The sequence below is a fragment of the Ahaetulla prasina genome, chromosome 3 (assembly GCF_028640845.1).
Source record: "Ahaetulla prasina isolate Xishuangbanna chromosome 3, ASM2864084v1, whole genome shotgun sequence".
In the NCBI taxonomy this organism is placed as follows: Eukaryota; Metazoa; Chordata; class Lepidosauria; order Squamata; family Colubridae; genus Ahaetulla; species Ahaetulla prasina.
This window is the reverse complement of record NC_080541.1, coordinates 2,693,882-2,721,637: the sequence shown is the minus strand read 5'-3', so window position 1 is coordinate 2,721,637 and position 27,756 is coordinate 2,693,882. Positions and strand designations below refer to the sequence as shown.

General features: G+C 47.4%; 2 protein-coding genes across 10 annotated transcripts in view; one reads left to right on the top strand and one right to left on the bottom strand.

Moving 5' to 3' along the window:
• Positions 1 to 17,529, top strand: part of LOC131196240 (ubiquitin carboxyl-terminal hydrolase CYLD-like) — a 37,399-nt gene extending 19,870 nt beyond the window's left edge. Inside the window, exons 10-15 of one of the 2 annotated variants that reach the window (XM_058178789.1) lie at positions 308 to 374; positions 1,753 to 1,885; positions 3,407 to 3,515; positions 6,866 to 6,984; positions 14,310 to 14,529; positions 15,463 to 17,529. In XM_058178789.1, coding sequence (XP_058034772.1) covers positions 308 to 374; positions 1,753 to 1,885; positions 3,407 to 3,515; positions 6,866 to 6,984; positions 14,310 to 14,529; positions 15,463 to 15,647 — 833 coding nt within the window. In that variant the 3' untranslated portion in view covers positions 15,648 to 17,529. The remainder of the gene's footprint in view (positions 1 to 307; positions 375 to 1,752; positions 1,886 to 3,406; positions 3,516 to 6,865; positions 6,985 to 14,309; positions 14,530 to 15,462) is intronic. The other variant, XR_009154674.1, reaches the window with a different exon arrangement.
• Positions 1 to 27,756, bottom strand: part of LOC131196239 (1-phosphatidylinositol 4,5-bisphosphate phosphodiesterase gamma-1-like) — a 142,695-nt gene that overhangs the window by 23,638 nt on the left and 91,301 nt on the right. For 6 of the 8 annotated variants that reach the window (XM_058178785.1, XM_058178784.1, XM_058178782.1 and 3 more), the window contains 3 exons: positions 26,618 to 26,779; positions 25,781 to 25,869; positions 25,396 to 25,580 (listed from right to left, as the gene is read on the bottom strand). In XM_058178785.1, coding sequence (XP_058034768.1) covers positions 25,396 to 25,580; positions 25,781 to 25,869; positions 26,618 to 26,779 — 436 coding nt within the window. Of the gene's footprint in view, positions 1 to 19,228; positions 23,415 to 25,395; positions 25,581 to 25,780; positions 25,870 to 26,617; positions 26,780 to 27,756 lie in introns of those variants that run through there. The other 2 variants (XM_058178786.1, XM_058178788.1) reach the window with 1 other exon arrangement.

Genomic DNA, 27,756 nt, shown 5'->3' with positions numbered 1-27,756 from the left:
GCGATCCAGTCTAGAACTGACTGGTCTAGAAATTGGGGGTTGAGCAGGGGGTTGGACTAGAAGACCTCCAAGGTCCCTCCCAACTCTGCTATTCTGCCTTTGTATGGTCCTTTCTTTTGTGATTAAATCACCACTTGGCCATCTTATCTGTCCAGCAGAGCCTCAGGGAGGATCCGTGGGGCGAGTGCTTTTTCAGAGAAGGATTTGTGCTTGCGGCTGCAGCAGTGTTTGTTCTCCGTGGAAGGAGGGAGCAAGTGGGGGTGGTGGGGTGTCACATGGCCCTGCATCTGACCCTCTGCTCTTTCAGACCCCGAAGAGTTTCTGAATCTGATCATGCATCGCATTCTTGGACTGGAGCCACTCTTGAAACTGCAGTGAGTCTATCACGCCACCCTTCCATCCTCACTTGGGTTATCCTGAAGGGGGGGGAAAAATAGCATTGGAAGGGACTCCGTGACCTTTGAGATATGGTCTAGTGGTAACCAATGACTCGGTAAGAGATGTCTCTCTAGCAAGAGAGAAAGAGATGGGAGGGGAAGAAGGCCCCAACCAGGCCTGGTCCATGCTGGAAAAGGGCTTATAAAGGCAGCCGGTCAGACCTGCCTCGGCTTGAAAACTCCTCTAAGTAGAAACCACGTGTGGAATGGTAGCTGACACAGGCCTCAGGAGTCTCAGGGAGCTGCCTCTTCTGCAAGCAGGAAATTGACCACCAGAAATGACCACTTCCACCGACACTGACAGGGCCAGTCACTAGGATACAACATGAGAACCGGCCCCACTCCCATTCGGCACTGATGGTGTTGCTTAGTTGGGTAATGAAACGCCTGCAAGGAAACACTCAAGTTCAGAGAGTGCAAAGGTCCTTACAGTCTTCCTCCCCCTCTTCCTCCCCTCTTCCTCCCCTCCCCAAACCCCTCTCCCTTCTATCCCTGATTATGTTACCTAGTTCGGTAATGAAATGTCTGCAAGAAAACACTCAAGCTCAGAGAGTACAAAGGACTCCATGGTCCCCCTCCCCCCTCTTAATAAGACTGTCAGACAAGGATATTGGATTATCTGAAAACTGTCTGGCCAAAGTTTGATTTTTCGCCTCCTTCCCCACTTCCACCTCCACCACCTTCTTCTCTTTTTATCCTTGCAGACAGCTGGTCATTTGCACCCTTTCTGAGGGTCTTTGAGGCCACCTGAAGCTTTATCCTGTGTCCAGGTGGTTTCAACAATTCACTGAAAGGATGTAAAGGACCAGCTCTCTGCAAGGAGTATAAATCCTTCCATTCCCCACCATCCAGTCAAAGCTGAAGAAGCTTCTTGGACGAGAAGAGAAATGTCTTCAAAGAAAAACCAGAAAGTCCAGTTGCCTCATGAAAAAAAAAATACTTCTGGGACAACCATGACTTGGATGATGGAGAATCTCCACAGGCACTTGTGAATTAATCTTCTGATTTTCCAGTGTGACCTGTTGGTGATAACTTGAAACCTCAAAGAGCAGAGAAATAAGCTGAAACTTGGAAGTTCAGCTTTTCCCGCCTGCCTTTTCGGAAAGAGGTGGGGTATATAATCCCCAGGCTGGCTCAGGAGGGAGGGAGGAAGGATCTTCTCCGGGTTCCACTCCCACCATGGCTGGCTGGCGCTTCTCGGTTGAAAAAGAAAAGTGGGTGGAGGCTGCAGCTTAGTTCTGCGTAGTTGAAACTTTGGTTCCTTTTTCGGGGTTGGGCCAGAGTCGGTGGGTCACCAGAGCGCTTCTTATTCCAGGTCTGGAAGGCTGAAAGAACAGGAGTGTTACTGTTACCAGATATTCATGGACAAGCAGGAGAATTTGGTGGTACCCAACGTTCAGCAGCTGGTAGAGCATTCCTTCCTCACCTCGGACCTCAAGTTAGTGGAGGTGAGTTCCTCCTCCTCCTCCTCCTCCTCCTCTTTCATAAGTGCTGCCCCCCACCCCACCCCGCCAAGCAGCATAGTCTTTAGCACTTGTGGCTGGTTTTCTTCTTGCTGCGTGCAGGGATTTGGGAGCTGCATTCAGTAAAACCTGGAGCAGCATTTTCAACTTTGGCCCCTTGAAGATGGGTGGATTTTAATTCCCAGAATTCCCCAGGCACAGTTAAGAAACTGCCTTGAGGAGTGACCTCAAGAGGGGGCCCTGGGCTTGGTCTGGCCAAGGTCCCAGATTCCAGGCCTAGAAGAACCTTCTCTCTGGAAACTTTGACACAAGTCTCGGCCAATGAGCAAAAACTGAACCAGGATTCCCTGCGCTCAGTCGTTCGGTCCATGGTCATCTCACAACTGGACTACTGTAATGCATTCTGCATGGGGCTACCCTTGAAGATTATTTGGAAGCTACAGCTGGTGCAGAGTGCAGCAGCGCAGGTAGTTTTGGGCCCCCCAAGAATGGCCCCTGGGACACCACTGCTCCACGAGGTGCATTGGTTACCCATCTGCTTCCGGGTGCAATTCAAGGTGAAGCCCCTCATGACAGGGATCAGGTTACCTGAGGGACCGTCTCACCCCATTGGGATTGGCGCATACCACCTGTGCCAGCAGAGGCAGCATGCTGTGGCTCCCTTCAGCCCAATTACCTAACTGGCGGGGTCCAGAAGCAGGGCCTTCTCTGCTGTGGCTCCTGCCCTCTGGCCCCAACCCTCCTAGAGGCTTTTAAGACCCCTGGCTCTGCCAATTGACCTGTGCCCTTGATTGAGGGGGGTGGGCACTCCATCCTGGAATTGGTTAGCGGATTAAGAGAAGATTCTACCCCTACTTCGTTGCCTATTGCTTCCCTCTTTAACCCTCTTTGTTAATTTTAATATTAATATGTACTGTTTTAATGTTTTATATTGTCCTTTTTATCTTCTTGTAAACTTTCCATAGTTTCCTGATGGGCGGCCTAGAAATTTAAGAGAGAGAGAGGGTGAAAGAGGGGGTGAGCAGGAGGGGGAGATGGAGGGAAGAAAGAAAGAAAGGAAGGAAGGAAGGAAGGAAGGAAGGAAGGAAGGAAGGAAGGAAGAAAAAGAAAGAAAGAGGAAAGAAAGAGAAAAAGAAAGAAAAAGAAAGGGAGAGAAGGAGGGAGAGGAAGGAAGGAAGGAAGGAAGGAAGGAAGGAAGGAAGAAAATGAAAGAGGGAGGAAAGGAAGAAAGGGAAGGCGAGAGGAAGGAAGGAAGAAAAAGAAAGAAAGAGAAAGAAAGAAAGAAAGAAAGAAAGAAAGAAAGAAAGAAAGAAAGAAAGAAAGAAAGAAAGAAAGAAAGAAGCAAGCTTTGTAGGCAGAGATAAGAAGAGCCAGATCTACCCGGGGGGGCCTGTGGGAAAGAGCAGGGCCACATGCTGGGGGTGAACTTGGCAGAAGCCCTCTGCCCTCCGTGGGGGCTGCTGGTCTCCAGACTGGCCCCTTCCTATCTCCATTTCTCCCTTCCAGATTCCGTCCTGCTTTATTCTCCAAATGCCTCGTTTTGGGAAGGAATACAAAATGTTCAGCAAAATCATCCCTTCCTTGGAGCTGGATATCACCGACCTGCTGCTGGACAGTAAGTCCTCTGGGATGGGGGGGAGAGAGAGGGGGAGAGAAGGGCATAAAATGCTCCATAAACCACCTCCCTGTGATGCCACCCCGCAGCGTGAAGCTGAGGATAAGCTAAGCTAACCTTCATCGTCATTTTCCCGTCTACACAATGGCACACCTGAAAATGAGATTCCAATGCCCTGCTCTGGAGAGAAGGAATGCCCCCCACCCACCCACCCACCAATGTCTTCATCCCAAGATGACAATCATCATATAATAGCAGCAGCAGAATCCCCAAAGGCCAGGCTATACAAAAATGACACTCAAACGTTTATCTATCTATATATAGGTAGTCCTCAACTTACGACCACCATTGAGCCTGACATTTCTGTTGCTAAATGAGACGTTTGTTAAGTGAATTTGGCCCCAATTTACCACCTTCCTTGCCACCGTTGTTAAGCGAGTCACTGCAGTTGGTAAGTTAGTAACCGGGTTGTGACGTGAACCTGGCTTCCTTGTTGACTTTGCTTGTCAGAAGGTCGCAAAAGGGGATCATGTGACCCCGGGAAGCCGCAACCGTCGTAAATATGAACCAGTTGCCAAGTGCAGGACTAGCTTGAACATAGTTTTAATTTTAGGGTTTTAATTAGGGTTTTAAACGGGGTTTTAAATTGTATTTAAATTTTTAGGCCGTTATTGAATCAGTTTTTTATATGGTTTTTTAAATTTGTATTGTATGTACTGTGTTTTTATTGGCTGCGAACCGCCCTGAGTCCTTCGGGAGAAGGGCGGTATACAAATATAATAAATAATAATAATAATAATAATAATAATAATAATAATAATAATAATAATAATAATAATAAAAAAAAAAAAGTGTCTGAATGTTGATCATGTGACCCTGGGGATGCTCCAACGGTTGCAAGAACGAAAAATGGCCATAAATCACTTTTTTCAGTGATCATGTAACTTCAAATGGTGACTAAATGAATCGTTGTAACTCAAGGACTACTTGTATTAATCACAGTCCATTTTGAATATTTATTTATTTATTTATTTATTTATTAGATTTATATACCGCCCTTCTCCCGAAGGACTCAGGGCGGTTTACAGCCAAATAAAAATAAGATTACAAAAATTAAGAAATAATTTAAAATCTAAATTCAATTAGGCTGAAAAATAAAACAGTAATAAAACCATATTAAAACCAAACTTTAAAATACGTTAAAATACATAGCAGAAAAAAGATTCTTGAGATTTAACAAGGTTTATATGGGAAGGAAAAGGGAGTTGGAAGGGACTCCCAACAACAGGAAAGATGTCCAATCTTGGCAACATTAAGACCAGTGGTTTTCCAATTCCTGGAATTCTTAGAAGTTGCCAAGGTTGGACACACCCCTTCCCTAACTCTTTGCACATGTGTATAGCCACAAGGAGTAAGGCCCCAGCTGCAAGCTGGGCAGTTGCTGAGCCCCTGAAATCCAGTCACATGACTGAAGAGGGAAGGGGTGGAACTGTGGAATCAGGTTAGAACTGTCTGATATCCGTGGGTCATGAAACTTGTGCAGTGTCATGTCACAGGAGCTCCTTGTGCGGAAATCATCATTAGAACTGTGGCATTGATTTCTGAACTCCCTTTGGTGCACTAAAATAAGATAATTGGGTGTGTGTGTGTGTGGGGGGGTATTTTTATTATTTTTACTTTTTATTATTTTTGTTTTTCTACATTGTGTTTTTATTATCTGTAAGCCGCCTAGAGTCACCGTTAGTCAGTAGGCAGCTATATAAATTATCTAAGATAGATAGATAGATAGATAGATAGATAGATAGATAGATAGAGGGATAGATAGAGTGATAGATGAGAGAGAGATAGATGAGAGAGAGAGAGATAAAAGCACCAATCCTTTTTACTTTTGCATAATAATATAAACTGGCCATTTCTATAACAACAAATCTATCTAATCAGTAAAACCCAAATTCAAAATTTCATTTTTTTTTCACCTCAAGCACAAAATCCAGAAGTGGTTTCCAAGAAGGAACAAAAGTAATTGTGGTTTTTTTTCTTTAATCAAAGCCGTCTGTTTATAACCATCTCTGCTAAGGCCATCAACTTTTGCAGCCATTCATCCATTTTGGGAATCAAAGTATCCTTCCATTTTTGTACTTTTTTTACCTTTCCTTTTCCTTTCCTTTCCCCCCTTTTCCTGTACTTTCTCTTCCCTCCCCTTCTCCCTCCCCTATTTTCCTACTATTTTCTTTGGCATTCTTGTATTTTTTTTTTTTTTTACATTTATATCCCGCCCTTCTCCGAAGACTCAGGGCGGCTTACAGTGTGTAAGGCAATAGTCTCATTCTATTTGTATATTTACAAAGTCAACTTATTGCCCCCCCAACAATCTGGGTCCTCATTTTACCTACCTTATAAAGGATGGAAGGCTGAGTCAACCTTGGACCTGGTGGGGCTTGAACCTGCAGTAATTGCAGGCAGCTGGTTTTAATAACAGGCTTCTTACAGCCTTGAGCCACCACGGCTCAAGTTTATTTTTATTTATTTGTATTATAAACTAATTTAAAAAAATATCCCGTATCATTAGAACGGTTGCCACGATGAGGGCAGGCCTCTGGTCTGAAAGGAAATTTTCTGAGGTCTCCCTGTCGTGTCCCACTCCTCCTCTGACAGCCGGGTCTGGGAAGTCTGTATCAAGCGTGGCCATGAAGTCTCTGCAGCTTTGCCAAATTCCTGTCAGAGTTCTCAGGGCAGGCAGGAATCCAAGGTGTGACTTCAGCAACCAGATTAGATTTTGCTTGACTCAAAGAATGCCAAAAAGCAGATCCTTTATATAGGCCATGAGGTGTGGCTCCATAACTCAGCACTTATCCAGGCCTGCCCCTCCCTTCCTTTTGCTGACGTTGCCTCTCCATTCTCCGGAATTGGGGATCCGTCCACTGTGACTTTCCATCCTCCTGATCTGCTGCCGGCAATTCTAGCTGGTGGCTGGCTTCTTGCTCACGCCATTAGGATGAGGTTTATTTGCTCAGTCTGTCTGGGCATGGTGCCCGGGCTGGGGGTTGGAGGCATGCCAGGCCATTCTTCTTCACTATCAGGTTCTGGCTCAGATAACAGGAGATGGGAGGGGCCCGGCTGTGGAGAGGGGGGCGGGCGAGGCACAACACTCCCTTTCTCACTGACCCAGCCAGATTTCTGCTTGTGACCTCTGCGAAGGATGCAGGATTTGGGCTTTGGATCAGTGAGATGCTTTGCTTCTGACTGGGGGAGCCAAGAGGCCTCTGGCTTCCTGGGGTCTTTCTGGTCACTTGTGAATTGCAGGGAACGGATGAAAGTTTCAGGGGCTGATTGTTGCATTCACGCTTCAGGTCCCCGGGAGTGTTTCGTGTGTGGAGATATCGCAACTCTGGAGTGCTCGGCGTGCTTCAGAGACAAGATGTTCGCTGGCACGGGGCTGAAGCAGTTTTGTGACTCGTGTGGCAGTCAGGTGTGTGGTTTTTTTTGTTTTTGTTTTTTGCTTTGAGGAATGCTGCGGACATTCAGGTCGGGTTTGTTGTACTAAATCCCCAACAACTCCTTGCCAAGCTGGTCCACTATTGCTTGGTGGAGTTGATTTGGTCAAAGGTGGCACAATTTAGGGCAAGGTTATCCAACCTTAAAGGGCTGCGGTGGCTCAGTGGCTAAGACGCTGAGCTTGTCGATCAAAAGTTTGGCAGTTCATTGGTTCGAATCCCTAGTGCCGCCTAACGGGGTGAGCTCCGGTTACTTGTCCCAGTTTTGCCAACCTAGTAGTTAGAAAGCATGTAAAAAATGCAAGTAGAAAAAATAGGGGCCCCCTTTGGTGGGAAGGTAACAGCGTTCCGTGCGCCTTTGGCGTTGAGTCATGCCGCCCACATGACCATGGAGACGTCTTCGGACAGCGCTGGCTCTTCGGCTTTGAAACAGAGATGAGCACCAGCCCCTAGAGTTGGGAACGACTAGCACGTATGTGCGAGGGGAACCTTTACCTTTACCTATCCAACCTTGGCAGCTTTAAGACCAGGGGCTTCTGGTGGCTCCGCTCTCTCCGAAGGACGCCCTAAGGGCGCCCGCGCTGGGATTCTGTAAAAGCCGGCGAAATCAACGGCTGAAAGTACCTTCCCCGGTAAGGAGAAGGGAAAGAGCAGAAGAGGGAAGGGTAGAGCTCTCTCTAGAGGCCCCGTTTGGGGAACTCGAAAGGGAAAGTTCCCTGGAATTCCTTCTGCAAAGCTCCAGCCCCAGTGTGTTTCTGCTTTAAGCAGACAGAGAAGAGAGCGACCACTTCTGCTTCAATTGATTGTTATGGATATTTATAAGCAGACGGAATAAAACACAGGAGATCAGTCATTTAAATTGCAAGTATTAAATCTGACTTCTATTTTTTCTTTTAAAAAAATAATAATTTTTTTTTCTCTCATCTACAATCAACACAATGAAATAAAATGGCGTTTACTTGTTGAGAAAGTGAAACTGAATGGAGATTTTATCTTATTGTACTGGACTGTGGATTGTTGGATTATTTTAGTTTGTTTAAGTATTTCATAAGGGGATTTTCAGCAAGAACTTTGCCATGAAGGTTTTTTCAGAAGAATGGATTCGTGACTTTATACAGGATTATACAGAAAGAATGTATTTAATTATTCAACAATACGAATTGGAAAAAAATGGAGGCGTTTTGGATGAGAGTTTGGAGGAAATTAACCAAAGTAATCAGGACTTGGAATATGGAATGGATGTAAAGAAGCCTTTTTTAAAAAGTTTGGATGAAAAGCCTGAAGTTGTGCTACAGGAGGCTGTCTCCCGAAATGGAAAAATTCACAGGGTTAATGCTTTCCAAGAGTTTTCTTTTCGGATTGAGGGAATATACGGCAGTAACTCGTGGATTCTTGGACATAAGGAACTATTATTATTATTATTTATTATTTTTATTATTTAAATTTATATACCGCCCTATCTCCCAAAGGACTCAGGGCGGTTCACAGGCATATAAAACATCAGTGTACAAAATTAAAATAATCTTTAAAAAACTTATTCCAGTGCCCTATCATTAAAAATAGAAATATAAATATTAAAATCAATTTAAAACCCCTATAAAATTTAAAATCTAAGCCAGTCCTGCACAGATGAATAAATGTGTCTTGAGCTCGCGACGGAAGGTTCGAAGGTCCGGAAGTTGACGGAGTCCTGGGGGGAGCTCGTTCCAGAGGGCGGGAGCCCCCACAGAGAAGGCCCTTCCCCTGGGCGTCGCCAGACGACACTGCCTAGCTGACGGCACCCTGAGGAGTCCCTCCCTGTGAGAGCGCACGGGTCGGTGAGAGGTATCTGGTCGCAGTAGGCGGTCCCAGATAACCCGGCCCTATGCCATGGGCGCTTTAAAGGTGGTCACCAAAACCTTGAAGCGCACCGGAAGGCCACAGGTAGCCAGTGCAGCCTGCGCAGGATAGGTGTTATCACGGGAGCCACGAGGGCTCCATCTATCACCCGCAGCCGCATTCTGGACTAACTGTAGCCTCCGGATGCCCTTCAAGGGAGCCCCATGTGAGGCGTTGCAGTAATCCAGGCGAGACGTCACGAGGGCGTGAGTGACCGTGCATAGGGCCTCCCGGTCCAGAAAGGGGCGCAACTGGCGCACCAGGCGAACCTGGTAGAACGCTCTCCTGGAGGCGGCCGTCAAATGATCTTCTAGAGACAGCCGTTCATCCAGGAGGACGCTGTTGCGCACCCTCTCCATCGGGGCCAGTGACTCGCCACCGATGGTCAGCCGCGGATTTAGCTGACTGTACCGGGATGCCGCATCCACAGCCACTCTGTCTTGGAGGATTGAGCTTGAGCCTGTTTCTCCCCATCCAGACCCGTCGGCCTCCAGACACCGGGACAGCACTTGATAACCGTTGGGGTGGTCCGGTGTAGAAAAGTACAGCTGGGTGTCATCCGCATACAGCTGGTACTTCACACCGAAACCACTGATGATCTCACCCAGCGGCTTCATGTAGATGTTAAACAGAAGGGGAGAATCGACCCCTGCGGCACCCCACACATGAGGCGCCTCGGGGCCGATCTCTGCCCCCCTGTCAACACCGACTGCGGCCGGTCGGAGAGATAGGAGGAGAACCACCGATAAACGGTGCCTCCCACTCCCAATCCCTCCAACCGGCGCAGCAGGATACCATGGTCGATGGTATCGAAAGCCGCTGAGAGGTCTAATAGGACCAGGGCAGAGGAACAACCTCTATCCCTGGCCCTCCAGAGATCATCCACCAACGCGACCAAAGCCGTCTCCGTGCTGTAACCGGGTCGGAAACCGGACTGGAACGGGTCTAGATAGACAGTTTCATCCAGGTGCAAGGGAAACTGATATGCCACCATACTCTCTACAACCTTCGCATGAGCGGGTTGGAGACCGGACGATAATTACCTAAAACAGCCGGGTCCAGGGAAGGCTTCTTGAGGAGGGGCCTCACCACCGCCTCTTTCAAGGCGGCCGGAAAGACACCCTCCACCAAAGAAGCGCTCGTAATCGCCTGGAGCCAGCCTCGTGTCACCTCCTGCGTGGCCAGCACCAACCAGGAGGGGCACGGGTCCAGTAAACATGTGGTGGCATTCAGCCTCCCCAACAACCTGTCCATGTCCTCGGGAGCGACAGGGTCAAACTCATCCCATACAATGTCACCAAGACCACCCTCAGGCGTCTCACCCGTATCACCGCAATCTTGGTCCAAACCATCGCGAAGCTGAGCGATTTTATCGTATAGAAAACCGTTAAACCCCTCAGCACGTCCCTGCAACGGGTCATCCCGCTCCCCCTGGTGTAGGAGGGAGCGGGTCACCCGAAACAGGGCGGCTGGGCGGTTATCTGCCGATGCAATGAGGGAGGAGGCGTAGGTACGCCTCGCTTCCCTCATTGCCACTAGGTAAGCCCTAGTATAGGACTTCACTAGTGTCCGATCAGCTTCTGAACGGCTAGACCTCCAGGAACTCTCTAGGCGCCTCCTCCGGCGCTTCATCCCCCTCAGCTCCTCGGAGAACCAAGGAGCTGGTTGGGACCTGCGCCGGGTCAGAGGCCGCAAAGGCACGACCCGGTCTAAGGCCCCCGCCGCGGCCCGTTCCCAGGCCGCAACAAGTTCCTCAGCCGAGCCGTGAGCCAGACCCTCAGGAAATGGCCCAAGCTCCGTCCGGAACCCCTCCGGGTCCATCAGGCGCCTGGGACGGAACCAACGTGTCGGCTCCGTCTCCCTGCGGTGGTGAATGGCGGTCAGAAAGTCCAGACGAAGAAGAGAGTGATCTGACCATGACAAAGGTTCAATGACTATTTCCTTTAAGTCCAGATCTCTCAACCACTGACCAGAGACAAAAATCAGGTCCAGAGTGCCACCCCCAACGTGAGTAGGGCCATCAACTACTTGGGTCAGGTCCAAGGCCGTCATGGAAGCCATGAACTCCCGAGCTACCGTCGATGACGAGCCGGACGATGGCAAGTTAAAGTCCCCCACGACTAAAAGTCTGGGGGTCTCAACTGCCACCCCAGCAAGCACCTCCAGGAGCTCGGGCAGGGCAGCTGTCACGTAGCAAGGAGCCAGGTACGCGACCAGCAAGCCCATCTGACATCTATGACCCCATCTCACAAGGAGGATTCGCACCCGGCAATCTGAGGTACAGTGGTCTCCCTCGGCTCTAGACTCTCTAATCACAACCGCCACCCCACCACCCCTACCCTGGCCCCTCGGCTGATGAAGTGCTCGAAAACCCGGGGGGCACATCTGAACAAGGGGCACGCCCCCCTCTGGGCCCAACCAGGTCTCCATGCGCCCATAAGGTCCGCGGCACCCCTGAATAAGATCGTGAATTAGGGGGCCTTATTGGCCACGGACCGTGCATTGCATAACATCAGCCAAGGCCAGGGCCCTGAGGATCCTGACCATCCGGGAACGGGAGAAGTTTGAGGGCTCGGGCGCGCGATCGCCTGTAGGCATCGAGCGCACCCCTAACACGATATGAGCCCCACTTCCGCCATATCTGCCCCTCCCCTTACCGTGGAAATAGCACCACCTCGACCAATGGAACACCGACTCCCCATGACCTCGGACCCACCAACCCCGCCACGAGCATGTGCAGGAACTGGACTCCCCGACGGGTTACCCCAACACCCACCCTTCCTCCCACCCCCAACCCAAGCCCGTCGGTTTCCTCCCCCTTAAAATCCCTTTAAAATTCCCCTTAAAAAATCTATTAAAACAGCCAATTAAAAAACCCCTAAGCCTCCTATTTTTCGCATGCCATTAGGAAATATTGTGACTGACTTTTCAAAAGGAGTAATGAAGGAAAGACAGAGACTAATGCATCAAAAATGGCAAGAGACAAAAGTATCATTTTTGAAAGAATTTTTTTTTTTTGAAATATTAACAGAAAAAGATTTTAGCCTTTCTGAAAGACAATACGTAAGGAAGATTTGGAAGAAATGGGTTGATTATATGTTTTATAACCATCATAAAAGACTAGATATTTGGATTTATACTGGATTTTGACGAGGAAGGACTAAAGTTGAACAGATATTGTAATTTCCCTGTATTGAAATTCTATAATCTGTTGTATTGAATTTTAAATAGAATATTCTCGAAAGATCTTATGTAAGAAAGACTTGGGGAAAATTATATGGTTATAGAAGTTATAAGGAGATATTCTCTGAATTGGATTGGATTTTTATGCTTTAGCTGGTTTTAAATATTTTAGGATTAATTTGTTCTACTGATCTATATATTTTATTACTGTTTATTGTTAATTTTTGAAGGATTTTGGTTATGTAAGGAGGAAGTCAGAGCTAGAGAGGAGAATTGGTATAATAGTTTTGGGAAAAATTTTTTAGCATATGGTTGTTTTATTTTAACTATACCTTGTGTTTGTTCCGGGAAGCCAGGGGAGGGGAGGGGTTTGTGAAGGAGAGGGTTGGGGGAAAGGGGGAATTTAAAATAAATAAATAAATAAATAAAAAAAAGACCGGTGAACTTCAACTCCCAGAATTGTGGGTGTTGAAGTCCACTGGTCTTAAAGTTGCCAAGGTTCTAGAAATCCGGGTTTAAACCTTCCTTGCCAAATTCTACAATCTTGAAATGAACAGAGGCTGATGCAATCTCTACGTTGTGCAACACGCATCTTTTTATATATTTAACTGCAGGCTTAGTATTATTTGTACTACTTTACAGATATTTTTTAAAAAGAGGATACGGCAGCATTTTTTAACAACAACTTGTCCAAAAATAGCAGCTTCTAAACATTTTCTGCAGACAGCTGAGAAACATTGTATTCTGGTTTGGGATATTTTCTTTTCGCCCCAAACGTTCTTGGGTCTCTCTGTATATTCTGCATGTTTGTCAGCTTCCTGCTGATTCTCAATAACATTCAAGCGTGGGAACTGTGAGGGCCTTTCAGGAAGCTTTATCTTTTCTTTCTTGCAATTATTTTGTAGTTGATTTGAAACAGATGTTGGAGGGATGTTTTGTTTAGATAAATCAACCGCATTTCAGCTTCAGTTTATTCAGGCCCAGAGAAAGTCACGTGTCTTTTTCAGTTTAGACTTCATCAAATCTTGTAATCAGATCGAATGATGGTTTCCACTATCCCAAGAGCTTTCTTTTAATAAATACGTTTAATATACAGGCAGTCCTCGACTTACAACAGTTTCATTGAGTGACCATTCGAAGTTGAAAAAAGTGACTTATGACTATTATTCACACTTATGACCGTTGCAGCATACCCAGGGTCACGTAATTTACATGCGGATGCTTGACAGCTGGTTCACATTTATGACGGTCACAGTGTCCCAGGGTCACGTGACCCCCTTTTGCCACCTTCTGACGAGCAAAGTCAATGGGGAAGCCAGATTCACTTAACAACCGTATGACTAACTTAACGACTGCAGTGATTCACTTAACAAAAATGGCAAGAAAAGTCGTAAAATGGGGCAAAACTCATTTAACAAATGTCTCATTTAGCGACATGAATTCTGGACTCAATTGTGGTTATAAGTCAAGGACTACCTGCATATTACCAGTACATACTCTCTTTTCCGTTAACTAATTCACCTCTTTCCTCCTTCACCTTCAGCAAAATTGTTATGTTTTCTGCTGTTCTTCTAAAGTGGTGTCCAGTTAATTCTTCAATTAGTCGAAGGCAAATAGGCTCTTTTCATTCCATCACCAGGAATCAAGGCTTAATTAATTAAAGTCCCCCTTCCTCCCCCCTATCGTGTAATGTCTTAACCATTTTACTCTAAGATAAATTTTCTGAAAGGAAAATTGGTAGGAAGACTGTATCCAATGCATATGGGTGTTACAGTCTCTGGGCCTCTGGGGGCTCAACAGGCTAATGCAGCCTGTTATTAACAGCAACTGCTTGCAATTACTGCAGGTTCTAGTCCCACCAGGCCCAAGGTTGACTCAGCCTTCCATCCTTTATAAGGTAGGTAAAATGAGGACCCAGATTGTTGGGGGCAGTAAGTTGACTTAGTATATAATATACAAATGGATGAAGACTATTGCCTGACATAGTGTAAGCCACCCTGAGTCTTTGGAGAAGGGCGGGATATAAATGCAAATAAAATAAAAATAAAAAAAATAAATAAAACAGTCCTCCCCACCTTTGCAAACCTTCCTTTTTTTAGGTGTCTCAGGCAACCAGAGTGTTTTGTCCAAGGGAAGCTCTGTGTGTATTTGTGTGTGTGTGTGTAAGTAAATCCTGTGTTCCTAATATCAAGGTCTCCTGCCTGAGAAACCTCACCAGTTCTCCCTCGCTCGCTTTCAGGCTCACTCCCACTATCAGCGAAGAGGCCATCAGATGACCAAGCTGCGCATCCCCAAGGAATTCACTCGGGACGGCCGTCGAGACAGGGTGCGGGTGCCACGGGAGAAACTGGAGCTTTTTGCCGTTCTCTGCATTGAGACCAGCCACTACGTGTCCTTTGTGAAATACGGGCCGGACAAAGAGAACTGGATGTTCTTTGACAGCATGGCAGACCGACATGGTGAGCCATTCATTTGTTCGTTCATTCATTTGTTCGTTTGTTCATTCATTTGTTCATTCATTCATTTGTTAGTTCGTTCGTTCATTGATTCATTCGTTCGTATTCCCTGGCTTTATTTGTAAGTAGCGCAAAACAGAAAACATATTTAATAATTTTCCCCCCACCAATTTTCCCCATAGCAACAATCCTATGAGGTGGGTTGGGCTGAGAGAATCTTGTCTAAGGTGGGATTAGAATCACCATCTCCCAGTGATTGGCACAAAGTCACCCAGCTGGCTTTCATGCCTAAGGCAGAACTAGTACTCCCAATCTCCTGATGATTGATCCCATGTCACCCAGCTGGCTTTCATCCCTGAGATGGGAGTAGAACTCATTGTCTCCAGGTGAGTGCCCCAAGGTCACCCAGCCAGTTTTCATATCTATGGTAGGACTAGAACTCACCATTTCCTGCTAATTGTCCCAAAGTCACCCAGCCAACTTGTATGTCTAAGGTGGGACTAGAACTCACTGTCTTCTGGTAATTGGGCCAAAGTCACTTGGTGGTTTTGATGCTTAAGGTGGAGCTAGAATTCATCATCTCCCTGTGATTGGCCCAAAATCACCCAGTTGGCTTTCATGCTGAAGACAAGGCTAGAATTCACTGTCTCCCAGTGACTGGGCCGCAGTCACCCAGGCGGCTTATATGCCTAAGATAGGACTAGAATTCCCCGACTGCTGCTTCTAGCCTGGCGCATTCACCACTAAACCAAATGTTCCTGTCTGGGCCAGGGTTTCTGCTTCCTTGGGGGGCTGGAGGGGCACATTTTCAGCTCCAAACACAGGGGTGCCTGAGGGCTTTGTGGGGATCTCTGGAAAGTGTTCCCCTTCTTTCCCAGGCAAGGCAAAACGCCTGGCCCTCCAATCCGTCTCTCCCTCCCTCCCTCCTCCACTCAGGTGATGAGAACGGCTACAACATCCCCACGGTGACTCTGTGCCCCGAGGTTGCCAAATACCTGGAGATGCCCGTGTCCTCCTTGGCCATGGAGCAGCCCCGGGACATGGAAGGAGTCGCCAAGCGCCTCTTTTGTGACGCCTACATGTACATGTACCAGAGCAAGAAGATGGCCCTTTACAAATGACGCCCACGCCGGAGGCCCCCAGAAGAAAGAACCTCCAGGCCTTTCCTGCAGCTCTTCTCTCCTGCTCTGCTGCTCACAGCGCCCCTTCTCAGGGACTAAGCGAAGGCAGTCCTGCCAGCCAGAAGCCCCTGCAGTCGAGACTCCCCCAACCCCGCATTGATTCGCAGGGGAGGAACGTGGTTGGTAGAAGAGTGTGATCGACATACCTCACTTCTCACTCCACTGAGCTTTGGCTTGTAATCTTCGGACTGATATGCCCTGACCACAGCTAGAAACACAGAAGCTGAAGGTCAGATGTGGGGAGGGGGGAAGACTGCCTGGGCTGTAACCCTGAAGCAGGAAGCCCCCAGCCCCATTTCCGGCCTGATCTGAATCCGGTGAGAATGCCTCTTCCTGAACAGACTGATGGGGATTTGTGGACAAGGATTGCTCACAAACTCTGCCCTGACTTTGTCTAGGAATCCTAAGTGACCAAAACGTCTGTGACTCTTTGCACGTGGCCATTTTTAATGCTTCCGGGGCACCTATTATGGCGTCCACCCTTTAAAAAATGACATTTTTTAAAATTAGGGGCTCCAAGCTGAAGTTGCATGATGACATCTTACGTTGCACCTTCAGCTGTCCAAGAACATATTACCCCACTTGGGGGGAACCTCCCATTTATTGTTTTAGTTTTTCCATTTTTGATGAGGCTGCACTATGTACAATCAGCTCCCATCCAAAGCAAAGAGGGCAGCAACTTTGGGCGTCCAATTTAATTAGTTTAAATTAATTATTATTTTAATAATTTAAAGTGCCCCAGCAGCACATTCAAAGAAGTATCTAGGGAGCCTTGGGCTCCTTAGCTAATTTCTATTTTCGGATGCAAACAAATACATCCCTGGATTTGCCTATGAAAAATCTAAGATATATAAATGACTTTTCCTACTAAGTCCTATATATTTTTTCCTGTACTGTAGGCTGTTCTCTTTTATCAGCTTGTCTAATTCGAATTTCTATCTCTAAGTGCCAAGGTTATGAAAGGTCTTCTTGAAATATCAGCTACGAAAACCCTTCAAATGAACACTTTTAAGGCTGCCTTGCTCGGTTATGTGCGACTTACACAATCATTCCCCTGACTGATTCTCATTTTCTTCCCATCCCCAAACAAAACAGCTTTCTTATTTTCTGTCCTTGTAAATACGATGAAATAAAGCTCGCAAGAAGCAGGAAGAAAAGTGCCTTATCTACACAGCCGGGTGTATAAATTTTAGCTCTAAGTGGATGCACTTTTCTTTTTTCTCTGAAAAGATACTGTAATGTAATACATTGTCACTGAAATGTCTCGCACTTCAGCTTCAGATCAACACTTCCAATTACGGCCCTTTTCAAAACAAGGCTGCCTCTTGGGGGAGAAACTACTACTTGATAGTAATACTTGATACTGATGTCGGAGATCCCTCTCACTAAACAGATCTTGACACGCTGGCAAGTTAATTACTGCAATAAAGAGGTGGCATTTGATTCGGTTTGTTTGCTTAGAATAATTTTTTAAAAAATATTGTAAATGTTTAGTTTTTGTAAGTTATGTTGGTTTGATCCAGGAGCATCCAACCTTGGCAATTTTTAAGATTTGTGGACTTCCAACTCCCAGAATGGCTGGCTGGATAATTCTGGGAATTGAAATCTAAGTCTTAAAAGTTGCCAAGGTTGGATACCCCTGGAATAGTCAATGCTTTTTGCACTTTCAAAAAAAAACACCCATATGCTGAATTGTATTCTCTTATCTTTTCAGTCTGTAGCCCTTTTTTGCTTTCATCTCAGGAAAAAAAAAAAAGAACTTTTTGTTTATGTAATGTCTCTCTGAAAAATGTCTTCCAATAGAGTCTTATTTTTAACTTGACTTATGTGTTTGCCTGTTATTTTCCTAAAACTCAAGGTCTTAATATTATTCAATCAGAACAGGCCTGGAAGAGACCTTGGAGGTCTTCTAGTCCAACCCCCTGCTCAAGCAGGAGACCCTATCATTTCAGAGAACTAACTGGCTGTCCAATCTCTTTTTAAAAACCTCCAGTGATGAAGCAACCACTTCTGGAGGCAAGCTGTTCCACTGGTTACTTGTTCTCACTGTTAGGAAGTTTCTCCTTAATTCCCTCCTTGATTAGTTTCCATCCGTTGCTTCTTGTCTTGCCTTCTGGTGCTTTGGAAAATAAATAGACCCCCCCCTCCTCTTTGTAGCAGCCTGTCAAATACTGGAAGACTGCTACCATACTAGACATACCCAATTCTGCAACCGTTTTTCATGTTTTACTCTCCAGGCCTTTAATCGTCTTAGTTGCTCTCCCCTGAACTCTTTCCAAACTCTCAACGTCTTTTATGTAATGTGACTAAAACTGGATGCGTCATTCCAGGCGTGGCCTTACTAAGGCTTTATAAAGCGGAACTAATACTTCACGTGATTTGGATTCGACGCCTCTGTTTATACAACCAAGGATTATATTGGCTTTTTTTTTTGGCTGCTGAATGGCATTGAAGAGGGAACAGAGTTCCTAATTCCATGCCTTTGGCATTGCTGGCTGTTTTTCTCCTTGACTGTTGATGTGGGAAGCGATGAGCACTCAGGATACGACAGACAGATGGGTTTTTACTATTTGACACTTTACGTTAGGCTGCATGAGTCAGTAGCCCTTCCTAGGGTGCCTACAAGGCAATCAAAAGATGATCTTTTAATCAATCACGGAGCTTACAATTATAGGTAGTCCTCGACTTAAAACCACAATTGAGCCCCAAATTTCCCTTGCTAAATGAGACATTCGTTAAGTGAGTCTTACCGCATTTTACGCATTTTCTTGTCCCAGTTGTTAAATGAACACTGCAGTTGGTAAAATAGCCATCTGGCTTCCCCACTGACTTGGCTCATCAAAGGGTCACAAAAGGGGGATCGCGTGACCTCTGGAACGCCGCGATCGTCCTAAATATGAGCCAGTTGCCAAGCGTCCAAATTTTGATCATGTGATCCTGGGGATGCTGCAACGGTCGGAAGTGTGAAAAATGGTCTTAAGTCACTTTTTTCAGTCCCGCGGTAACTTTGGTCACTAAACGAGAAGTTGTAAGCCAAGGACTACCCGTAGCGGTAGGTAAGGCCAGTCCGTTGCAACAGGAGGCTGAGACATGAGAAATCCTTCCTACGGAGAAAATGGACAGAAATTCACGCGGACAACGTCTTGTTATAAATACTGGCTAAATAGATTTATTTGTTCATAGAAAGAAACAGAATCCCTCCCCAGAGTGGCACCAAAAAAGAAAGGGGGGGGGATGATCTTGCAACAGTGCTGTTGTGCCAACTCTCTTGTGCTTCTTAGGGGTTCCTCTGCTGGAAGAAAACAGGGGGTTGGGGGGCAGTTTGAACTGGGCTACTGGCAAGAACTCCCACCCACCCAGGAATTGCTGCGGTTGTCTTGTTGAGTTGCTCAACGGATGTCCGTTCAGGTTGCAAATTTGCTTCCTTCTCACACTTCCTCCTTTGCTTGAGGCTTCCCTGGTGCCCACTCCCTTTAGAATAGAATAGAGCTGGAAGGGACCTTGGAGGTCTTCTAGTCCAGCCCCCCCTTTCCCCCCCCCCCACTCAAGCAGGAGAACTTATGCCATCTCAGACAAGTGACTGTCCAGTCTCTTCTTAAAAACCTCCAGTGATGGAGGCACCCACGATTTCTGAAGGCAACTTCTGTTCCACGGGTTAATTATTCTCTTATTAAATTATTATTCATGGAAACGAAGCACATGGGGACCCCCCCCGCCCCCCGCAGACTGAAAGTCACAATTTGAACTCGCCGTTCTTGCAAAAGTCACCAGAAGGGGCAATTGATTTATATCTCGCTTTCAAGCCGGCTAATTTTTTTAAATCCACGGTTGACTGCATTTTAAAAGCAGAGAATTAATTTTAAAATTAAGAATTAAGGAGCTCACTTAAATGGCACCGGTTCACTACTAACAGGTGTGCAACCAGTTGCTTCCTCCCCATCCAGGGTTAGTAGTCGAAGAGGGAAGTCCAAGGATAGCAAAAAAACAAAAACAAAAAACAACCCTGACAGCTTTGTAAGAACCAAACTTTGCAGGGAAGTTCTCAAACTTTTGAGAATTTTAAGGACCGCCTTCTCCTAAGCAACAGGTCTACTTTCCTGCAAAATGGACCAGCAAATACTTGCTGTATTTTCTTGCACTTTTAAGTCCTGAATTGTGCCAAGTTCTCTAACAGGGTTTTGAACCCTGTTCTGGCTTTCCTAGCAACTCCATCCGAGATTCATCAAAAAAACACCCAGTTGGAGATGGGACTTCCTTTGCAAGTTGCATTTTTTTTCTCCCCGTTTCTGACACGTCTCTTACAGGTTTTCGATATTCTTGCTGCAGAATATTTTTTTTTAAGTGCTAACTACAACTCTCAGCTGGCTTGTTATGTTGGATGAACTACCTGGTGACAACCGTTCCTCCTTTGTAGTCTTCCTGGCACCTTTTGAGAAACAGGTGGCAGATTGGACTCCTGTCTTTTGAGTCTGTTATTGTCATGAATTCTCCTTTCGTTGCATAGTCCTCTAAGACAGGGGTCTCCAACCTTGGCAACTTTAAGCCTGGCGGACTTCAACTCCCAGAATCCTCCAGCCAGCTTTGCTTCTGGGAGAATTCTGGGAGTTGAAGTCCGCCAGGCTTAAAGTTGCCAAGGTTGGAGACCCCAGCTCTGATACATAAACGCTCCTGTTTCAAGTTATTTCCTGCTCTAAAACCCACTTCACCCTCTAGTGCATTTCTCCAAGATGTCCCTTGAGCGACGGTCCCATTGCGAGGCAAATTTAACCAAATGCGTCCCAAATTCGGTCAAAAAAGGCTTCTTGAAATTATCTGGCCTTCTTCTTTATCCTTTCCCTGTCATCATCTTTTAACTACCCCATAATCCCTTGCGGGGTGGGATCTGGGCAAATGAATGGCGCTAGCGGAGTTTTTACTGGCCGGATGCCCTTCCTGTTGCCAATGCAGAGTTTTGTTCAGCTGATATATCGTGCCCAGAGAGAGAAATATTGGCCTCTACCTAGGATCAAACTCACAGCCTCCTGATGGTGAGGCGAGAGCTCTAACTCTAGGCCACCGCAGCACTCCTATCCTCTCCCTAAGTGGGTGACACTTACCTACTGTCCTTAGAGCCAGGGTATCCAACCCTTGGCAACTTTAAAACCCGTGGACTTCAACTCCCAGAATTCCCTAGCCAACCATGGAACTAAGGAATTCTGGGTGTTGAAATCCCTGAGTCTTAAAAATTGTCAAGGTTGGAAACTCCTGCCTTAGTGCATGCAGAAAATTCTTAAAAAGAGGCTAAAATAGCGACAGAGGAGAATCTTTGTAGCTCAAGGTTGAAATGAAGGGTCCTTGGTGCTCTCTGAGCTTGGTTGTTTTCTTGCAGACGTTTCATGTCCCAACTAGATAACATCATCAGTGCTACAAGGGAGCTGGATTGGTGGAGGGGAGAAGGAGGAGGGCTGTGAATTCCTTAAGTGGTTTGCTCTCTATTTAAATACAAGAGGCTTTCCCTGTTATATAAAATGAGAGCAATCCTCCCTCCCTCCCTCCTAGCACTGATGATATTACCTAGTTTGGTCACGAAATGTCTGCAAGGAAACATCTAAGCTCAGAGAGCACCCGGACCCCGCCGACTAAATTATACGCCCCTTTTAAGTCTCAAAATGGAACTGCTGTTTTAATTGGACTTGTTGTGACTCCAGCCCCCGAACCTGGCCCTATGCCCGAAAGTGATTCCGAGAGTGAGGGGGAAGGGCCGGTAAGGCTTACCTCGGGAGCACCGATTCCTTTGGCTCGGCTCCAGGAGCCAGAACCAGACCAGTCGGAGGATGTAATGAGGCCATCATCCCCTGATTCCTCCCTTCCCCAGGCTTCGCCTTCAGACCCAGCTGATAATAATAATCATCAAGCTCAGCTTGACCCATGCTTCAGAAGATTAGAGAGGCGGCATCATCAAAAGGGAGGGTGGGGCTCCACAGGATATATAAGGAGCTTTGGGACTGCTCTCACTCCACGGGAAGCAAAAGTTTAGCTGAACCGTTTCAAAAAGAGCTGAGAGTCTTGCTACGTGAGTCATTTGTTTGAGCTTTGGCAGGCAGCTGCAATTTCTCTGCCAGGACTGATAAGAGCTGTGAATCCACTGGCTGAAGGCCAGCTCATGGATCTGAAGTGGGGAAGGAGACAGAACAGACTTGCTGGAAAGCTGATCACGCCTGATCCAAGTATTCTTTCCACAAAAGCACAGGGTGTTACCCCCCCACCCCAGCCAATCACCTTCTAACCATCAGCACTACGACAATTGAGGCACATCCTCAACCCATCGCTCCAGGCCAGGTGGAGGATAGGGAAAAACATGACGAGAACCTTTCTATCCCTCTCTCCCTCCCTCCCTCTCTCTCTCCCCTTCTGAATTGCCTGGGACCCCCGACGTGCCCGCAACCCCTCCCATTCAACAGCCAGCTTTAAGACCAAATGCAGATTACAGCTAGAGAAAAATAAAGATTATGCCTTTTAAAGAAGAGCCGAAAGCTGGAAGCAGTTCAGCCAAAAGACAAGCACCTTTTTTTTTTGGGGGGGGGGGATCCCAAAAAGGAATCTGGAGAGGCCGCTTTGGGGGAAGGACGATGCGTTATCTGTTGCGCCTGGATCGTGCTTTGCCCTTCAGATGCCACGTCTCTGCGGCGGCTTCGTCTTTTCCAAGGTGACCCTGACTTGGCTTCCAAATAATGCCTGCCTACCTTAGATCGCCCGCATCAAGGAAGAAGAAAGGGCGTTCCCAAGGGAAAGGAGGCCACAAGGAATAGCAAAAATGAAAATATTTCTTTCTGCAAATGACATTTTTCCGAATCGGCCTCCACAGACTTCCGGGATGGTTATTGGTGGGGAAGGGGAGATTTGTTTTCTTCCATAACCCGCAATAAATAAATAAATATACCCAAGGCTGCCACGATGGTCTGCGGAGAAAGGCGTGTGGGACTTTGCCTCTGGCACAATTTGGAATTTAGGATGGGAAGACCAGCTGCAGAGCAGAACACAACGCCACTGGGAAACTGATCTCAGCCTCTCTTGCTCGTGTCCAAGACTTGAGCCTCAAGAGCTGAATGTGGCACGGATCCTTTAGGATCTCGCAGGCCAATCCTCTGAGATTCCCTCATATCCCTCTGCCCCTCCCTCCACATCTCTGCCCCTTCTCACCTGGCCCCACCGAGTTTCTACTGTGCAAAACCCACATTCTCTGGGGAAAGTTAGATTAGAGGCACTTTGCTAACTGCCTTAGTTGCACCAAAGCCAACAACAACAACAAAAAAAAGAATAATAATTAATAATAATTAAAAAAAACATAATAAAGGCTCCTCTTCCCGATCCACCAGGAAGAGGAACAAAAAACAAAACAAAACCCCATGGATTAAGACACAGCCCCGATGAAACATGTGGAAGAAGAGAATGACGGCGAGACCGGCATTTTTCCGACGCAGGAAGGGTTGAGCCGGCCTGTTTCATGAGAAAATGGTAGGCCAGGATTCCTGCTTTCTATGCCCGAGGGGGAATTCCAGCTAAGGGGGCTTTGTCCCTGCGGCCCCAGGAAGCCGGCAGCATCTGGTGGGCCTGAAGGATTCTCTTGGAAGGCTGGAGAAGAGACGCAGCGGCAGACCAGGGAAGTCGGGTGCCGTTCAATTACGCTTGTTGGCCAACTGCCGGTCTCGCTTCTTCTTCTCCATCAACCTGCGTTGAAAAAAAGTGATGTCCTTCCTTTCCCTCCCTCCCTTCCTTTCTCCTTGATGCTCTCTGAACTTGGTTATTTTCTTGCAGACATTTTATTACCCAATTTAGGTAGCATCATCTGGGTGAAAAAGGGGGTTATGGAGTGGAGGAGAAGAGGAGGAGGACTGTGGGGTCCTTGGTGCCCTCTGAGCCGGGTTGTTTTCTCGCAGACGTTTCATGACCCATCTAGGTAACATCATCAGTAGTAGAAGAATAAGGGAGTGGGGTTTGTGGAAAGGAAGAGGAGGAGGAGAACTGTGGGTCCCAGGGTGCTCTCCGAGCTTGGTTGATTTCCTGCACATGTTTCATAACCCAACTAGGTAAGAGTAGTGGAACGGAGTTGATTTTGTGGAATGGAGGAGGAGGAGGAAGGGAAGCGGGAGGACAACAACGACGACGATCAAGTCTTGGACACTTAGTGTCCTTAGTTGTTTTCTTGACCTATCTAGGTAACATCATCAGGAATCCCAGTATGGAGGAAATGTGGAGCCCCTGGATCCCATCCATGTCCTTTCATGACCACTGGGCATAAAGTGTGAGAGGCCCTTGGTTGAGGAGTTAGGGGAGTAGGGCCTGGCATATTAGAGTTGGATCTAGGCCTCGCACTGGACTTGGCTTTAGCAAGACAACTGAGCTGGGTTCAAAAGCCATGGACCAAAGATTGGTGAAGAACTGTTGATAGCTCCAGTGGTGGGATTCAGCCAGTTCGCACCACTTCGGGAGAACCGGTTGTTAACTTTCTGAGCAATTTGGCAAACTGGTGGTTGGAAGAAATCATTAGGGCAGAGAGCCGGTTGTTAAATTACTTGAATCCCACCCCCAAATAGCTCCCTATAACTATAGTTGTCAATTATAGTTGTGAGGAAAGGAAGGTATAATGTCACAGCTGGTTTCAGCGGATTTGAACTATGGGTGGCTGATGACCTAACATAGTTGGGTAACGAAACATCTGCAAGAAAACAACTAAGCTCAGAGAGCACGAAGGACCCCAGAATTCTCCTCATCCACCCTTAAAACCCCACTTCCTTCTAGTACTGATGATATTATCCAGTTGGGTGATGAGATGTTCATAAGAAAACAATGAAGCTCAGAGAGCACCAAGGACCCCACAGTTCTCGCTGTTGTCATTCTCCTCCTCCTCCTCCTCCTCCACCACCACCACCACCACCACCTCCTCCTCCTCCTCCCTGCAACCCCATTCTGTTGTGACTCCAGCCCCCGAACCTGGCCCCATGCCCAAAAGTGACTCAGGAAGCGAGGGGGAAGGGCCAGTAAGGCTTACCTTGGGAGCACCGATTCCTTTGGCTCGGCTCCAGGAGCCAGAACCAGACCAGTCGGAGGACGTAATGAGGCCGTCATCCCCTGATTCCTCCCTTCCCCAGGCTACGCCTTCAGACCCAGCTGATAATAATAATAATCAAGCTTGGATCGACCCACGCTTCAGAAGATTAGAGAGGCGGCGTCATCAAAGGGATCGGTGGGGCAGGAGCCCCACCCCACAGGATATATAAGGAGCTTTGGGACTGCTCTCACTCCACGGGAAGCAAAAGTTTAGCTGAACCGTTTCAAAAAGAGCTGAAAGTCTTGCTACGTGAGTCATTTGTTTGAACTTTGGCAGGCAGTTGCGATTTCTCTGCCAGGACTGATAAGAGCCATGAATCCACTGGCTGAAGGCCAGCTCATGGGTCTGAAGTGGGGAAGGAGACAGAACACATTCCTTTCTGATGGTGTTACCTAGTTGGGTAATGAGACGTTTGCAGGAAAACCACCAAGCCCCCACAGTGGATTAATCCCCAGTACGATTCCTCTTCTCGGGTTGCCAATTGGGGAAAATTTACCCACCACTCCTGGAAAGTAGAGCGAGAGAGAATCCACCACGACTACAGCAGACCCTCTTGGTAAATTTCCACCCAGGACAGCAGGAAGACCAGCGACCACTCACTTCCTGTTGCGTGCTTCGGTCAGCTCCATGAGTTGCTCCTGTGCCAACCGCAGCTCATCCAGCCGTTGCTGGTAACGCGCGTCGCAATTGTTGCTGTGTTCCAGGTTGGATACCTGGTTGGAGAGCTCGTTCGCCCGGTCCCGGAGTTGCTGGATGGAAGAATACAAGTTCTCGTCGTCTTCTTCCTGCAAAAGAGAGAAAGGAACCTCCCGGTTGCTGAGTCTCCTGGCTTGCGTCTTGCCCAGGCTTGGAAGGGAACGTTTTCAGATGTTCTACAATCTTCTGGGGGTCTCTTTTTTCAGGACTTGCCAGCCCAACCCTGCCCGGCCTCCAGCTCAGATGCTGCCGCGCCCGATGCCCTTTCAGGAAGGACCCCAAAACTCACCTTGGCGTTGATGATTTCAATGTGGAGCAGAAGAGAAGCCAGCTCGAGATCCTCGCTGTAACTGTTCTTCAGCGGCACCGACCGGTAGCCTGTGGACGAAAGGTGGAGGAGAAAAATCCCAAATCCATCTCGTTCAAAGGCTGGACAGCCAAGCAAACGATCTCCAGGCAGTCCCCAGCTTACAACCCTGATCGGTCGTAAGTCGAAGACTATCTGTAGACCAAGGACTACCACAAATTTCTGTTGATAAGCAAGACATTTGTTAAGGGAGTTTTGCCCCATTGTATGACCGGTCTTGCCACAGTTGTTAAGTGAACCACTGCAGTTGTTCAGTGAGTCACACGGTTGTTAAGTTAATCTGGATTCCCCATTAATTTTGCTCATCAGAAGGTCGCAAAAAAGGGGGGTATCACATTACCCTGGGATATGGCAACCTGTCATAAATGTGAGTCAATTGTCAAGCATTGGAATGTAAATCACATGACCACGGGGATGGTAAAACGGTCATAAGTGTGAAAACGGGTCATAAGTCACTTTTTTTCAGTGCCATCGTAACTTCGAACAGTCACTAAATGAACTGTTATAAGGTAAGGACTACCTGTACAGGTGTAGTCCTCAGTTTACGATCAGCATTGATCCCAAAATTTTCACTGCTCAACCAGGCAGCAGTTAAGCGAGCTTAACTTAAAGGCCATTTTATGACCTGCTTGTCGGAAAGCGGCTGGGAAAGTCATAATTGGCAGTCCCATGGGAACCCGCCATTCACTTCCCGGGAGAAGCATGCAAATTTTGCGAGGGGTGTGTTGGGGGGGGGAATGGGAGGGGCCGAGCCAGTACCTGTTTTGAGGCTCTTGACGGGGAAGGTGGCCTGGGCCAAGAAGTTGGGGTCACTGAACATGTCTTCCTCGTAAACCACGAAGCGGAGAAAAGCAAACTGGGGGTTGTTGATGTCGAAGATGAATTGCTTGAGCAGCCAGAGGGGGGTGAGGCCGTTGTCGGCTGGGCGGAAAGGAAAGGACAAAAAAAAAAAAAAAACCATCCACGTGAAGTTGCTCCATGGGTTGGAGAGCCCAAACTTACATACAGAATAACAGAGTTGGAAGGGACCTTGTAGGTCATCTAGTCCAACCCCCCCTACCCAGGTAGGAGACCCGCCATCATTTCTGAAAGATGGCAGCCCAGTCTCTTCTCGAAAGCCTCCAGTGATGAAGCTCCCACAACTTCCAAAGGCAACTTCTGTTCCATGGGTTGATTGTTCTCACTGTCAGAAAGTTCCTCCTCATTTCCAGGTTGAATCTCTCCTTGGTCAGTTTCCACCTATTATTTCTTGTCCTGCCCTTGGGTGCTTTGGATCAGGGGGTCACCAACCTTTCGGACCTCAGGGACCACTAAATTCATAATTTTAAATCCTGTGGACCACTAATATGATCTGCCTAATGACTGGCGGGGTGGGCGTGGCTAGGTGGTCATGTGACTGGGTGGGTGTGGTTAACTTGATGTCACTCATGTTGAGGGGCGCCTCGCCGGCCTTTCCTCGCCCCTCCCCACCCAGCCACTCTTTGCCTCCCCGCCTGGGCTCCTTAGGGCCCCAAGAGGAAGCAGTTGTTGGAGCTAAGCAGCCACCACGAGAAAGAGTTGGCAAAACAGCTCAGTTCAAACTGGATCTGACTGAGAAGGAGGCTCAGCAGAAACACCTCACTGAGGACTAGGAGCACAGGTTTTCCAAGCAGAGGGAAGACCTGCGGGAGTGCAAGGCCAGGGACCGGCACCTGGAGGCTCAGTGGGCTGAGATGGTCAGCCAGTTCCAGGCCATGATGCAGTCCCACTGGAACGAAGCCCTCCAGCTCTTTGCTACCAGCAGCACTTCCCTCCAGCCTTCGCCCAAAGCCCCACACCAGGAGGCTGAAGCAGACCCCAAGTCGGAATTTCTGCCCCCCTCAGACCCACACAAGGGGGAGATTCTGTGCAGTAACCCA